At 42.1% G+C, this 14671-nt stretch overlaps 2 protein-coding genes across 7 annotated transcripts in view; one reads left to right on the forward strand and one right to left on the reverse strand.

Annotated features, from left to right (window-relative positions):
- Window positions 1-1692: 1692 nt before the first annotated feature.
- On the reverse strand, window positions 1693-5284 carry gkt (tyrosyl-DNA phosphodiesterase glaikit). Of its 2 annotated transcripts, XR_001916716.2 has the most exons (7): window positions 5115-5284; window positions 4958-5041; window positions 3798-4884; window positions 3167-3709; window positions 2900-3104; window positions 2221-2819; window positions 1693-1768 (listed from the first exon to the last, which is right to left on the reverse strand). XR_001916716.2 is itself a non-coding variant. In XM_018028512.2 (6 exons), the coding sequence occupies exons 1-6, from the start codon at window positions 5134-5136 to the stop codon at window positions 2691-2693; spliced, it is 2070 nt and encodes a 689-aa protein (XP_017884001.1). In that variant the 5' UTR covers window positions 5137-5284; the 3' UTR covers window positions 1725-2690. The 2 variants fall into 2 exon arrangements, 1 of the variants encoding a protein (XP_017884001.1); XM_018028512.2 differs by having other exon boundaries at window positions 1725-2819.
- A 2770-nt stretch (window positions 5285-8054) lies between these two features.
- Window positions 8055-14671, forward strand: part of Trpgamma (Transient receptor potential cation channel gamma) — a 68945-nt gene continuing 62328 nt past the window's right edge. For all 5 annotated transcript variants that reach the window (XM_018028509.2, XM_018028511.2, XM_026815508.1 and 2 more), the window contains exon 1: window positions 8055-8491. The gene's annotated coding sequence lies outside the window, so the exon portion shown is untranslated. The remainder of the gene's footprint in view (window positions 8492-14671) is intronic.

The following is a 14671-nucleotide window of genomic DNA, read 5'->3' on the forward strand; positions in this document are numbered from 1 at the left end:
TGCTTCACTGGCATGACAAAGGATCCTGGATGCAGAGTCGATGACGGTGCACGACGGACAGACGCATTTTTAGACGCTTTCGGTCACGTCTGACGGCACTCGAGTCCGTCGAGAGACAACGTCTGTTCACTTTTATTACACGGGTAACGTTGCGAATCTGAAAACGAGAGAAGGAAAAACGTTTGAGTGTGCGAGGCATACATTGTTAAAACCCGTCGTTTTCACACAAAGTGTCTGTATTCGTGCTTTTCATTTTAATATAACGCACACAGGCACGCATGCACGCTGGAAAAATTCCACTTGAGACGCCCGATGCTTTTAACGCGGTGGTCAAAGCGCAAAGCGCGAGATAACATCAACGTTAGGCAGGTGGAATCTGTTTTGCATTGATTGCGGAAATCGGCGGTGGCTGAGCTCGCGCGTGAATCACGTCGGAAACGAATGATCATCGCCTAAGTTTCGGAAAACGATGATCAATTGCTGCTAATGGGCAACGCAAATACCGCGGTTTCGCATACATTGTACACCTGCCAACTGGCAGCCGGTCATTAGCGACACATTGAAAATAAGTAACGATGCGGTGTCTCCCGATCATCGATGATCAGGTACAATAAATAGAACGGTGGTCAACCGGATTAGAGGAACGACATTTTTCTGTCACTGACGTAATCGTTCAGTCGTGGGATTTTTTATAACACGATTTGGACGATCAAAAATTTCCAGCGAAAGCCGCTTTCGATGCGTACTTTCCCTCTCGCGCGAGGTTGCACCATTCTTAACCGGAGCACGTTCCTGCTGACCGTGTCGCGTTCTTCCAAAAAATCAGCCCATCGGACCGGGCAGACAGGACACTGCGACACCGTCGATTCGCAATGCGACACTGCGTCCTGCCTCCTCGAATCGAAACCAGCTCTTTCGAGCGACAGGTGTTTCATTATCGCGAAACACGGATCAAAAGATCAATTGGCCTGAGCCTTGATTATTTCAAACTCATTGAGCTTTGCAAATCTCAAACTAAGAGTAGAAAATCAATAATAGAGAAGCTGCGTCGTGCACGCTCGATGATGTAACGAACTGTTTTGAGAGGAAACTTGTCGGATAGGGGCGGATGAGTCTCTGTTCTCCTGACGAACCGAACGTTCACCGAGTGGGACCGCACCTTTAAGCTCCCGACGAGCTTGCAGATCGATCAGCCCGTACCTACCTAAAGGGTCCGTCAGCTGGAAATAGCGTCTCTGTGCCCGACTGTTCGCCGCGGCCGCAGTAGCACGCATCTGCACATGCACTCGAGAACACCGCGCACGCATATACACGGGACACGGGCACGGTACAGCTCTTTTAAGAGGCGGCAGGGCTACGAGGTATCCGTTCGTAGCGACATCATCCCACGGACTGATCGGATCGACACGGGCAGTCCGGGTTCGCTTGACGTCGTCGCCGTCGCCGTCGCCGTTACCACAGCGGGCGTCGGGACGCCCCTTTCCAGATATCGCATCTGCGCCGAGGACGCCCAAACCATGAACCCGGTTCCTAGTGGGAGGCGAAGCCTCGCCGCGCCGACATTGACGTCAAAAATCCTTGTCTTTCTTAATGGGAAAACCAGCGGCACCGAGCTCCGATCGTAGCCGCTTCGGGGGGAAAGGCGACGACGCCGCATGCAGCCCAGCCGGCCGCGAACGATTTTTTAACTTCCTCATCTTCGCCGTGGGGGTATTGGACAAGAAAATATTGATGCGTTCTCGACTTATTTGGTAGGATGACGTTTTGCCTGGATAGAAAAAACGTACATCCGATTGGAAATCGATCGTTTAAAGGGATATTGCGTAATATTCAGAAGTGTGATAGATTGCAAACATAGTTTCTTTAAAAACTATCTGGAAAACCAGTCTAATGGAACAAAAAAGTATTTAAAACTGCAATAAACGTAATAATAATAGTTGTAATCCAGTTTTTATTAACTTTTTCTATCGTATGCACTGTGCAAATTTGTTTTTTATGATCCAATTATTTAGATTGCAGAGTATAACAATTTTATATAATGACAACATTTTCATACTTGACTAAATAGTGACATAAATAGAATATGCGGTTTAAGTATCACCATGCGTTTCCGAACTCTTGTGATCTAAAGGACAGTTATTTAAAATTGTTTCATATCTTCGTTAAATAATATAAAGAGTTGCTAATCTTGTTTGTTCGCTCACTTTACGAAACACGTACATGGTTTGTGTAATTGTTACAACGGAGAAGAACAAGCAAAAGATCGTTAAACGTTGTTTGAAGGCGCGGCATGCGCGAACGATACGAAGCGACGCCACACATACACACACAGTCATCGGGAAGGTGCTGGCCAGGAAACGCTTTCTTGCTGATGTTTTATGGAAAACGCGTGATTCGCGAGCAACCGACCACGAAATCGATGTAATAGAAAAATAAGTCACGCGTCGCGTGAGAATTTCGAGGCATCTTGAAGTTTCTATTGGTCTACCGGAAGTACCGAAGGGCCACCGTACGTGCCGATTTTAAATAGTACAAGAATAAATCAAAATACTTCCGGGAATATACATGTCAAAAACTAACATTTATTGTAAAAAAAAATCACATACACAGTACGTTGCACTTTATGACATTTTAAAAATATAAACGGACATAATCGCGAATATAATTCTTTCAACCCAGATCGATTATTATTAGCTAGAGAAAAATTCAGTAACAAATGGTCTGTCTCCGCTTTCGTACGGAGTTAGAGGTAGATCGTATGGAATGGGAAAGACCGGAACCTCTTCCTCTTCCTGAATAGGGAATGTTGACTTTTTGATCTGCAAACAAAATATACGTCCTTATTCGTAAAACATAAATATACATATATGCGTGCATACGTGACGCTATTTATACGTACAATGAATTTTGGAATAAATACAACGCCTGCTTCATAATTCATAATGTAATGAGAGTCCTTTCCGACCGTCCCCCACGCGGCTTTACTTAAGTTCGCACTGGTTAGAACGAACCAAGGGATTCTCTTCAGATCTGGCGATAATCTCGTGTAAGATTTTATATGTGGCATTGCTCTGTTTCTTCCGGTACGCGTAGCTTTCCACTGGCTAAAAAGATTATGAGGTTGGAAATCATGATCATGAAGATTCAATAAAAACTGAGAACTTACCACATGTATTTCTGTATCCATTCTTGCTTCGAATGCGTTTGAAGACCGTAAGGTAGACAGCAGGATCCGGCTCGACAGTCGAAGCTTTGTTTATAATTAATTACAGTCGGATAAATGAACTGGAAATGCGGCTGACTTTTTAAGCTTGTTGGATACTCCATCGACATCGAGGACGTGATTTCTTTTTGTAGCCAACTTTCGTAATTAGGGCCTAAGCTACCGATACTGGAACTCTGAGCGACTAATGTCCACCGCGGCGCGTCTGGCGGAAGTGTAACATGTTTCGAGAGAACGGAACCTAATTTCTTATGTCCCCAACAATCTAATTCCAAGCCTGTGTGTCTCCCAGGTACGGAGGCCAAAAAGAACACATTTATATCCGAGAAATCAGCTCTTCTGACAGCAGACACCATTTCCGTTATAGCTGGCTGCCTGTATTTGTTCAGGTAACGTACAAAATCCTTTTTAAAGCCTGTCGGAGATTCCCCATCTCCAGGATTTGCAGAGTCTGCTAACGGTGGGAGATGCGGCGAAATCCAGAGTCTAATTAACAAAACCATTATTCTATCTTATTTTATATTATTATTTAAAGGAAACATAAAATTGTTAAAGACAAAAATATTTGACAAACCCTTGGGTCCTGTTCTCCCAATCGTCCGCGTACAGATTAGCGGTGGAGATTACGACTCGTATGCCATCATTCTTGTATTTTAGTATCATGATTTTAGAATGATGACAACCGAATTTTGTTGGCATCGATACAGGTATCATTGTGATGTTCGAACTCAATTTCTCTTCGTCCACTCTATCTCCATACAAGATGTACATATCCGTCCGTTGCCCGGCCAACAAATATTGCAAGCATAACCATCCAACGTCTACCATGAAATTAATATGTAAGCTACAGGCGATTTCTCCTAAACTAATGTCCAATATCTCAGGAAATGTTATGGAATAATCTTGATCGTAGGTCTCTTTCGATTTCTGAATTCTTGTGAAAAACAGATGATAAGGTGCAGAAAGAGCATGCTTCATAGCAAAGTTTCCTGGTTCGACCAAAGACACTTCGAAACCCTGATGCCTCAACATCTTGAGCGCCTTGTCTCTCATGTCATTCCTAGACTTCGTAGAATTACACAATTCGAAAGCTTCAATTATCGATGTCTTCTTTGAAGAAGTAGAATTTTGAATAGAATTCACAGTTTCATTTCTACTCCAAGTAGATTTATCTTCTGCATTGTATTTGACGTCACTTGATTTCGACTTCTTCCTCTCACTTTCATTGTGACTAGTGGACCCTTCACTTTCTCTCTTTCTGTCTTGACAAGAATCTTCCTCCATACTTTCATCAAATAGTCTTCTAACATCATCCACCTCTGACTTCATTTTAGCAATTTTGCTCTTAGAACAGTTAAAAAGTGCCTCTGCTTCTTGATCCATGGTCTTTAATTTTTCCTCCCTTTTCTGAATTGTCGCTTGCTTGTGTTTCTCTACTTTGTCTTTGAAATTTTGATTATTCCCTGTGGCATTCATGTTGCTGACTTTGGAGTTCAGTTCTCTGGCTGAAGAACTACTACCACCTTTATTTCTTTCTTTTCTCAACACCATTTGCAAGATCTTCAGCTGGTCGATCAACAGAGACCGATCAGAGCATTCAAACTCAAGGTTTTCAGGTAAATGTATTTCACCTTCCAATTGATTTAAAACAATTTTTTCCACTGAAACGGATTACACATTCATTTTACATAATACAAATAAGCTGTTAGAAAATAATATGTATATGACACTCACGGTGTGGGTGTAACATCTCGTTGAAATGAATCGGATTTTTCCGATAACATCTCTCCATGTAAGGACATTGCTTTTTGACTGGAACTTTTATAAAATAGCATAATCTTTTGATTCCAACAAAACAACCATACTTTAACCTCAACTTAAATCCACTTACCATTGCTGATACCTAATGCCATTTGGTATTAATGCTCGTCTTGAAAAGCTAATAGAATCGACGTGTACTCTTAAACGTTATATCAAATAATTACGTGTGATACTATAAAAATTTATTTCGAATCTGACAATTTTTTATTTCAAATAGCCGGCTGTTAAGGAACGAACAGATGTCACTAGTGCAGTCTGTTACCAGCTGTTACCTTCAAGTTGAAATTGAAATTAGGTTGATGACAGTTCAAAATGATTTCTGTGAGGTGAATGTTAATGAGTTAAAGTTTAATCGTGATGTATTAGAAGAATTGTTCATCGTTCGATACCTTAATGCCAGAACAACACAATCAAGGTATTTATTGCTTCTTAATTGATCTTTTTATTACAATATTAATATGTCTCCGTTTTCGAATTCTCGCGAGCATCATGCAACTTTCCATTCGAAATCAGTACATTTTGTCAGGTTTTTGTTAGTTCTGGTGTTAAAAAGCAATAAAAGCCAATTTACAACTTGGTTAATCATCTTTTAACAAGCAAACGAATCTTTTATATTTCAACAAATTGTTATATTCCATTGTAGTAGTCAGCGTTTAATACCCTTAACCTTTCGCGGTATTCTTAAATTCTTAGCAACATGATATTAGATATTAATTTTGTCAATACATAAGAAATACTATCTCCAGTTTGATGGAATATGGACAAAATCAATAACAGATACATAGAGTGAAGTCTATAAATACTCGTCAAAAACTGAATAATTTTTATTATATTGGACTTCAGGAATTAATTTGTTTTAGGTATGAAAGAAATATGAAAGAAGCTGATAGCAATTTTTATTACTTTTCTTTTTATACATCATATAATAAGTTAACCTCTCTGTTGACGTTATTGATACAAAAATGATTGTTATTGCGAGGTGTTAGAAAGATGAGCGATTAGGTGCGTCTCGACGCTTAACGGCGACGTCCATAACCGATCCGTCGATGAAGTTGAATTAACTAATCGGAGTTCAGTTTGAACGAGGCAGAAAACTACGTATTCCTCAGGGGACAGAATCGTGTCGGGCGAATTTCCATTTCTGCTAAAAGAATTAGTAGCTGCGCAAAGAAACCGGGGAACGGTCTTAAAAATCAGTTTGCTTTAATATGCATGCGCATAATTTATAGGTCTCGTCGGTATCGGACTGATTAAATTAAAGGCGAACCCGACCGGGCGCGAGATGGTCTCCGACCGCGGGACTAGAAAAACGGGTTGTCGTTTATGAAAAGGTATACGATCGGAAAGCGTTCGAGGATTTGCATAATTTGATTAAAGAATATAAAATTCGACGCTTTGAAAGTGCGGTTCATAGAAGTCCGATGCAATTTTTCCACTTAAAACTTTCATCCTTGATAAACAGAGATCCTTTTCCGAAAACAAATATATTATATGTATATACAGGCTCTTATAATAAGTCCCGGACGACGTACACAGCTGGACGTTGTTTGCGCGAAAGTAGTATGAAACATTTTATCGGGAGCACGAGTGGTATGAATAATAATTTAAATAATGTTTCTCTCGACGGGCACTTAATTGGTTTACCTTCCATTCCGAGCGAAGTATGAATTTCCGCCGAGACGATTCTCATACCGTGGAACGAAATACGGCAAACAGAGAGCCGGTAGCTAAATACCGTCGATTAGTATTTCGCTCGGGAACTGGATGGATGCCGGATGAGATTAACAGTTCGCTTCTTTAGTCGTAATTGTTTCGAGGTACGTTTGAGCGCGAGATTATCTCTCGATCGAGCGGAGGGTAATTGGGAGGTGTATTTACTAGCTGGTAAATTGAATCGATTCCTCGTGTCGTTTCCTATTATCGCCGCCTGAATCGTTCATCTCAGCGAGCGGTTGCACAAATTTTCGGGCATCTGGAAATCCTTGCAGCAAGTACGTGCTTGCATCAAGGAATTGTATCCGTTCGATGGAGAACAATGCCAATAACGAGCCGTTGAAGGAGAACGAGCTGAGTCGGGTGATTCTGTGCTCTTCTCACAAATGCATATCCGAAGGCTTCTCATTATACAATTTTTAACGGAAAGAGGTAAAAGCGACGCGTCTCTTAATTGTCCAGGATTCCAAACATTTATACACGTCCGTTCTCCGAATGCAATTCACCCGGACGGTAACGCTCAGGGAATACCTTGAGGGTCGTTAACCACCGCGAAACATCGGTAATATAGCGTCATAAAAAAACGCAGACGTGAGCAATGAAGCATATAACGTCGAAATAAAACGCGAAACTATCGTATACGTCGTCTAAACGACGCGGCGCGGGGCTCCACATCGAAAGGGTAACATCGTTTATTATCCTTATCACGAGTCTTGCTTGCTTCTCGACCTGTTAATCTATTAAGAAAGTCCATGAAATCATAGTGCTATGGTTAACTCGTTCTTTGTTTTCGATAGCCTGACGAAAATCTTCGTTAAACTGAGTAATATTTTCGACACAGTATCATAATTAGTCTACAGACTTTATGCGGCTATAGAAAAATTGAGTGTCCATAAAAAGTATATGGACCGCGCGTGACATGAAAGTACGGAGAATACAAAAAGCAGAGTATGTATTACAATATTCAAATGATGAAACAAATTTCTGTATAAAATTTGAACTGTCATCATGAATGTTTCGCAGTCTAATTATAATTGTCATGTTGACGAGACTCTCGAAAATACGTAGGATTCTCGCCGAGGTTCGACCGACGCGAGAGGGTACACATTAAACAACGTTGTAGATGTTACGCGACAAGGTCGGAGGTGGACAACGCGGAGCGACCGAAACCGAAAAGTGGTACCCTGTCAGGCTTGCACAGGATGTGGGTGAGAGAAAGAGGGAGAGAGATAGAAAACGTAGGGTGGGAGAGATGCCGTGCGTCGAGACTCCTCGGTCCGCTCAGTCACCGCCCAGACCGCGTCGCAAACGATTCATTCTGTTAGGGCTCTCGTCCAGCTCGACCGGGTCTCGTGACGGTGATCGTTCTTTCGTTTCTTATTAATCTCCCGGCTGGGATCGGACGCGGATCGTCTCGCAAATGCATTTTAACTGCTGGTACCCGGGTGTTACGCGTCTCAGTCACGTGTTTCCCGGTGGTTCCCCGTTTTTTGAAAGGTTTGGGTGCCGGTACCCCTGGTGAAGATCTGGGCGTCGCGCGACTTAAACCGTCGACGTCGAACAGTGATTCCTCTCGCGTTGATCACGTGAAAACTGCAGTGTGAAATAGTAGTTGTCGTGATACCGTGGTGGAGTCGGTTGGAACGAATCCTGTGGAAAGCGGTGAGGAAAGCTCTGGAGGCACTCAGAAAGCAATCAAGATTCATCGCTGCCCGGAAATGCCAGAAAGTCAAGGTCGCTTTATTTACATCCACTGTTACATCGCCGATTCATGGTTTAACATTCGAGCCATACGGAAGTTTCTTGAATCACTATTTATTTTGAATCCCGATCGTGAAGTTCGGCTCCTCTCGATGGATCTCACGTCCGATCGACGATCCGATCTGTTCTATACGATCCTTATCTATTTTCCGCAATGCAATCAAAAGTACGGTACGATCAAATGGGCAACTTTAGAAAAGTGGTTAGAGGCAAATCGGATCACGCGGGGCAGGAAGTTAAGCGGAATTGTAATTCGGGGATTGGAGGGTATACGAGAGACGACGGAACGATGAAAACTACCCTCTTGACCCGCGAGCATTACCTGTTCCATTCGATACACACAGCGCGGTTAAAAAGAATTCATGATTACGTAGCGCCTGTCTATTCGGTATATCCAATTAATTCTTTTGAATTTTGAAAGGCACTGTACGAAACCCATGATCCGTATTGTAGCACAAAAGGAGCAAATATCCTTTGGGAAGAACAAGGGCAGTTTCAGGGGCACTACTGTTTGGTTGCAACAGAAACGGCGCGAGGTTGCGTAGGAAAGTGCGTGTGCTTTCGCAACGTATTTCGTAATCGCGTTTCACCCTTGATAACATTCATCTGATTTACTGTTCAAACTGATCGATCGTACATCGCGATTAAAATTTTTTTCCGTACCACGGAAGGCCGAAAGTTTTCTTGTCATTAGACGCAAGTCGATTAAATTTTAAGGATAGCTCTCAAATTTCCGTGTCGCGTGTTTTTCTTTCGCTTCTCTTTCGCACCTGTCCGTCCCAGAAACGGAAGTTCGAGGAAAAACACTTTGAACCTCATGATTGAGCTGTTACGAGCTGAGAGTTGACGACCCGGAGGTTTCGAATAACTTTAATTAATTTCGAACGTACAACAGCGCAGGGCTTTCGTCAAAGTCCTGACCGCCACGAACTTTTCAAGCTGTGCATTAGTTGATGATAAATAACAAAAGAACGCAGCTTGTGTTATCGACATCGGTTTCACGAAACTTCCGTATAGTTAAAAAGGAAAATCACGTTAAAGGAAATCGAGTATAAATTTCAATACCAGGGCCAAGGTGATCCCTATTTCATTTAGAATCAACCGCGTTGAAACACGGCGGGAGTGAGAAAGATTTTCCACACCCGATACCGTCGTATCGAGAACCCAATTGAAAATATTAACTGTGCTACGACGCGAGTTATATTACCCTGCGATTGTGATTTATAATCGAGCCCAGCGTTTACAAACGCGTCCAGATTTAAAACGGCGCGGCAGTGAACGCGGATTAAACAGATTTAAGCGGCCAGCTCGTAAAGCGGCCGACCTCTCGATAAATCGGATATCCGTCCACCACATATTCTTTAATCCTCGTATCATTAGATCCACGACATCATTTTTCCACAATGAATTGTTTGACTGTTTGCGATGCTTTTTCCGCTCCCCTCTGGCACGCGATTTATTCGTTGTCCCCGGCGTCGGTTCGAACTGAAAAACTGTACTATTTTTTTACGATGAATTTATCTAGACGTTTGTGGTTTGTTGCCACAACGGAATGAAACTTCGTATCGCCACATGTTTTTCTCTCATTGCGCATACATATTTATGAGCGGACGGGTTCGTTAGCCGGGAGGGCGAGAAGTAGATCGAAGATATAGTCTTTGATGAAACGCACAGTGCTTTCTTATTCGAGAACTTCGATCTAACAAGTCACTGTTGTAAGCATTGCCACAAAGAATCGCGGATGGAAGGATCATAGCTTGAAAGAGACACTCGAGTCTTCATTCAATACGACGAAAGGGAGTCCGGATCGTTCGATGATTTCATGAATAATCGACCTTAAAGGCGGCTAATTTTTGCATAGCCAGTCGATAATGCTGCACAGACTCCGTTGAACATCGGCATTCAAGCTGGGATACCATTCGGTATAAATATTCCTAGCGAAGTGGCTCTTGTTCTTAAGCACAAAGAAGCAACGTTTGTGCACAGTGCGCGTTCAATACTCATATTTACAATCAAGTTTATCATAGAGATGGTCTGTCTAGACCACTTCGGGAAAGAATCGAACTTCTGTTCGGAACAAAAAAGAAGAACTAGAGGGATCTTTTTCTCGGCAATATCATCATATATTAGATCCTCCTCCACCATTTGTCATCGTAGCTGGGATTATTTATTGGCAGCTTCAGCTAATGAAATAACGCGGTCTAAGATCAATATTTCAAAATCGCCGGTGAGGACGTGTAACTCTTACCTCTGGACTTTAGATACAGTTCCTCGCAGCACGAGTTACGTGGCACGTGTCCGGCGCTGCTTAAAATTATAATAAACGTTTACTTTTGTAATACGTTGGAATATGAGTGAATTATATTCGTGGATCATTCATTACCGAAGTATTAGTCCTTTATCGTAGCCAAAGACCCAGGATATAATATTGCACCATGTGGCAAGTTGTTACGTAATCCATGTGGATTCGGTCGTTTTTCATCACGAAAAATGTTATTTAGTCAAGAACAAAACATGTTTACGATATATTGTTAAATGCGGTTGTCATATTTTCTGCATATTGAATTTTCTTATAAGTGCTTGAAATCCTCGGTCTAATTATCATAATCTCGAGATTTTATAAAAACAAGGATTTTTGGATTCTGGAAGAGAATAATCATTTTCGACGTGAAAATCGTTACTATTTCGCTAGGTAGTTCAGAGAATTTTCAACTGAGCACCTAGTTTCCAACCCAAGACCCCGTTAGCGGTAGGATTTCGCGTGCACTTCTCAATCTAACTGCACAATCTCCCATCGTTGAACCAGACGAATTTCTCGTCCATTGTCTGATAACCCGACCGAAGAAGGCACGCAATGAATAAATTCATCGCGATGTAACCACACGATCGTTGTTTCGCGCGCTCGGTTTGGTGCAAACAAATCGAATCACACTGTCCGTCCGTCAAGCCCGCTCGAGCGGCATAATTAATCGCGTCACTTTCCAAATTCACCCTCGCCCACTTTTATCCGGGATCGTCGTGGGTCTTTAAGCAACGGACGAGTTCCGAGGGACTTGTGGGCACCGAAGCTGTGGCTGAAAGTTTTCCGCGGCAGGGAGGCGAGGGAGCAGAATTTTCATAATGGAAGTTGTCGCTAGGGATGACGCACGAAAAGTGACAACCCCTTGAATCGGAATAAGGCGTACTTTGAATCCATTTCGAGGGAAAAGTGGCCTTTTACGTTTGTACGAGAGCAAACTGCTTCGTGCTTATAGCATCTGCATGATTTCGGGTGCGCGTGTATGATTTCTCTTTCTATAAAGAGACGAATTGCGTAGAAGTACTTGTAAACTCGAAACTTTTCACTGTATCAGACTTCGAAAATATATTTTCAACTACTGTCTAATTGCAAGTTTGTTTTCATCTTCTGACTTCCACTATCTCTCGTTGAAGCGAGTCTTAAAGAGCTTTCCTACCCGATCTATTTCCATCCACATGAAATATACGTATAGTTTCGATGAAACAAGTTTCGACGGCAATTCCTCAATGCTTTAACTTCTGTCGTAAATAATTTTTTTCATCCGTAATGAAGAAGAAATATTCTATCGGAAGTCGATCGCCGTTTCCGGCCGATATATCTCCACGATCCCGGTGTATCCTGTTTTTAGCTTACTCGCGCGATGGATGGCAGCGCATTTTGACATTTTATTCGAGGCTGGTGCCACCCGCCGATTCCTACGTAGGTGAACGTACACAGACTTCAATCTCTTGATGCGAGGTCCGCTCTGATCGACCGCGACGTGTTTACACGAATTTGCCGACATTTCCCCAGGACGTCTCGAGCCGGTGCCGCCGCCGCGTTTCTCACTGACGAGCAGTTTGCGAAATGCTTCCTTTGAACTTGATTTTCGCAAGCTTGAATCCCGTGCAGTTTTCCTTGATCAAGAATCGAGCCATTATGCTCATGTCCGTCTTCCGGATTGGTCTCTGTCCAAGCGTAGAAATCTTGGTAAAGCAAAATTCTAGCAATCGGTTTTAGTTAAATGTTTAGTGGCTTATTTTTCTGATTCTGTAGTTTTGTTTTTCGAATAAACATTTAAGATTCTTCAAAGGGAAACTTTGAACTGTAATGACATAAAGGGGCATCTTTCTTTGTAACGTTACTTTATGCTGGACGATATTAACAAACGCCAGACAGAGGCTATTAAACAATAGTATCTATTAAATTACCGAACAAACAATGCATTTACATCGATACGGAGGGGATGGGTTAACTATGCTATTTTCAAGCTTCTGAATCGAGGTTATCGGAGGCACTAAATTATTTGGGTCATCCTGAGCCATCGTCATCGGGCGCATCCGGCTTTGCGCGGGATATTTTGATAGCTATAAATAATGTTACCGTCGAAACAATGTAGAAAGATATTTAACGACGAGGTATGTCCGAATCGAGGACCTCGCGAATCGTCCAGAATTCGAGAACGATAGGTTTCGAAAGCTCTGAGCGCAGTCGACGATTAAACAAGACACCATATACAATTCTTAAAAGGTTCTATTTTCGGATTTGCTATATAATTAATAGCGCGCGTCCTGCGAATCATAGTAACGTTTCGAAACAGACGTTATTAAACTCGAACGATTATTGTACAATTTAGATCTGCCAGCAAACAGAAACGTGTTGTGGTAAATTGATTAGTCGCCAAAAATAACTGCGTATCCACTTTGCGCAGAAAGTTTCAAGAGAGGGCCGTAAAAAACCCGCGGGATGTTGTTTAACGACGGGTCCGCCTCGAAACTTATTGTCAGCTCCGAAAAAGCTCGTGCCAAGTAGATAAAGAAGTAAAATTCTTTAAATTCGTCTCAAATTATTGCGACACGTGTTTCTACTGTGTAAAATCTTATGAACAGGATAAACCGGTTTGAGTATGATGCGCGCGTACACTAAAGGAGCATTCTCCTTTCTATACACCTCCCGTGTACTTGCTCGCAATTTCATAGGATACATGGTACATACACGCTGTTTCCCGTTTTCGAGCTACGTCTTTCTCTTTACGTTCTCTGTTGCGCAAAGCCGGGGCTTCAAAATCAAATGAAAGCCGAACATTACATGTTCTGTACAAAGAATTCTTTACAAACCGGGTTTAGAAAAAGGAAATGTTCGCACGAACAGGTTTGTTTAGTGGATCTTCGAATTGGGAATCAGGAAATTGGATGGTGATTAGGATAAGACAATTTCGGACGGCTGAATGCGTCCTTAATAGACGCTCTAGGGGGTTTCATAGAGCACAAGTGTGATGTGTACACACGTGTAGCACATGTCGTACTCGCGACAGGTACATACATCGACACTCGGCCCAGTCTCGATACACTTCAATGTCGCCGTGTTCGCACCACCAACTATATCGCGTTACCATTTGCATACGTGCAATTTGTATGCACACAGTCGATGCGCATACAGATTAGCAACGAAACCGCGGAACTCGTTTCGGCTGAAATATATAATAGACTGGACGGTTTTTCTACCTCAAGTCTCGCTATATTGTAATCCTCGTTTAGAATTAATCAATGGTTACTTTATTGGTGTCAGCTTATCTTGTATCAGGCTCAATTATTTGGGAATGGTCGAAACGCAATCTTACAATTACTGCTGCCCCAGGTAAAGAATTTTTTATTTATGTTCAATATTAAAAAATTCAAACATTCATCTGTTTCATTGCACGCTTTTCACGTCTTCATTTTTTATGTATTACGTTCGAAGATCTTTTAGCTAAAAGTAATAATAATTTCATTTTATGGAAACGATCGTTATCTTACATTAATCGTAATGACTAGACGTCGGTGTGGATGTATTTAATTCACGTTTTTAACCCCGCTGAATTGCAAATCGACAGAGACCGCAGTCAACTCGCCCGGTGTAACGAGTTTTGCTCGATGTTTCCACTACCGCGTAAATACGTGTCCACCGATTGGTCCGTTAACGAGCTGTAATGCGCGAATTAATTCCGCGGTCAGGATCTCGCGTATAAATCGGCAACTCTGGAATATCCATTCCTGTTTACAAGTTTGTGCACAATTAACCAAAAGTATAGGAGAATAAAATAGAAAAATAGCGTCTTGTAAAATGATAGATTTATTAAATGTTCAATCTTGCGATTATAGTAGACAATTGTTGGT

Source organism: Ceratina calcarata, unplaced genomic scaffold (genome assembly GCF_001652005.2).
Source record: "Ceratina calcarata isolate Rehan_Ccalc_2016 unplaced genomic scaffold, ASM165200v1 scaffold46, whole genome shotgun sequence".
NCBI lineage: Eukaryota > Metazoa > Arthropoda > Insecta > Hymenoptera > Apidae > Ceratina > Ceratina calcarata.

Coding starts and splice junctions, on each gene's coding strand:
- gkt (XM_018028512.2), bottom strand. CDS start 5,136: ATGGCATTAGGTATCAGCAATG. Junction 4,885..4,957: donor CGAGATGTTACACCCACACC/GTGAGTGTCATA, acceptor AATCCGTTTCAG/TGGAAAAAATTGTTTTAAAT. Junction 3,710..3,797: donor TGGGAGAACAGGACCCAAGG/GTTTGTCAAATA, acceptor TTTGTTAATTAG/ACTCTGGATTTCGCCGCATC.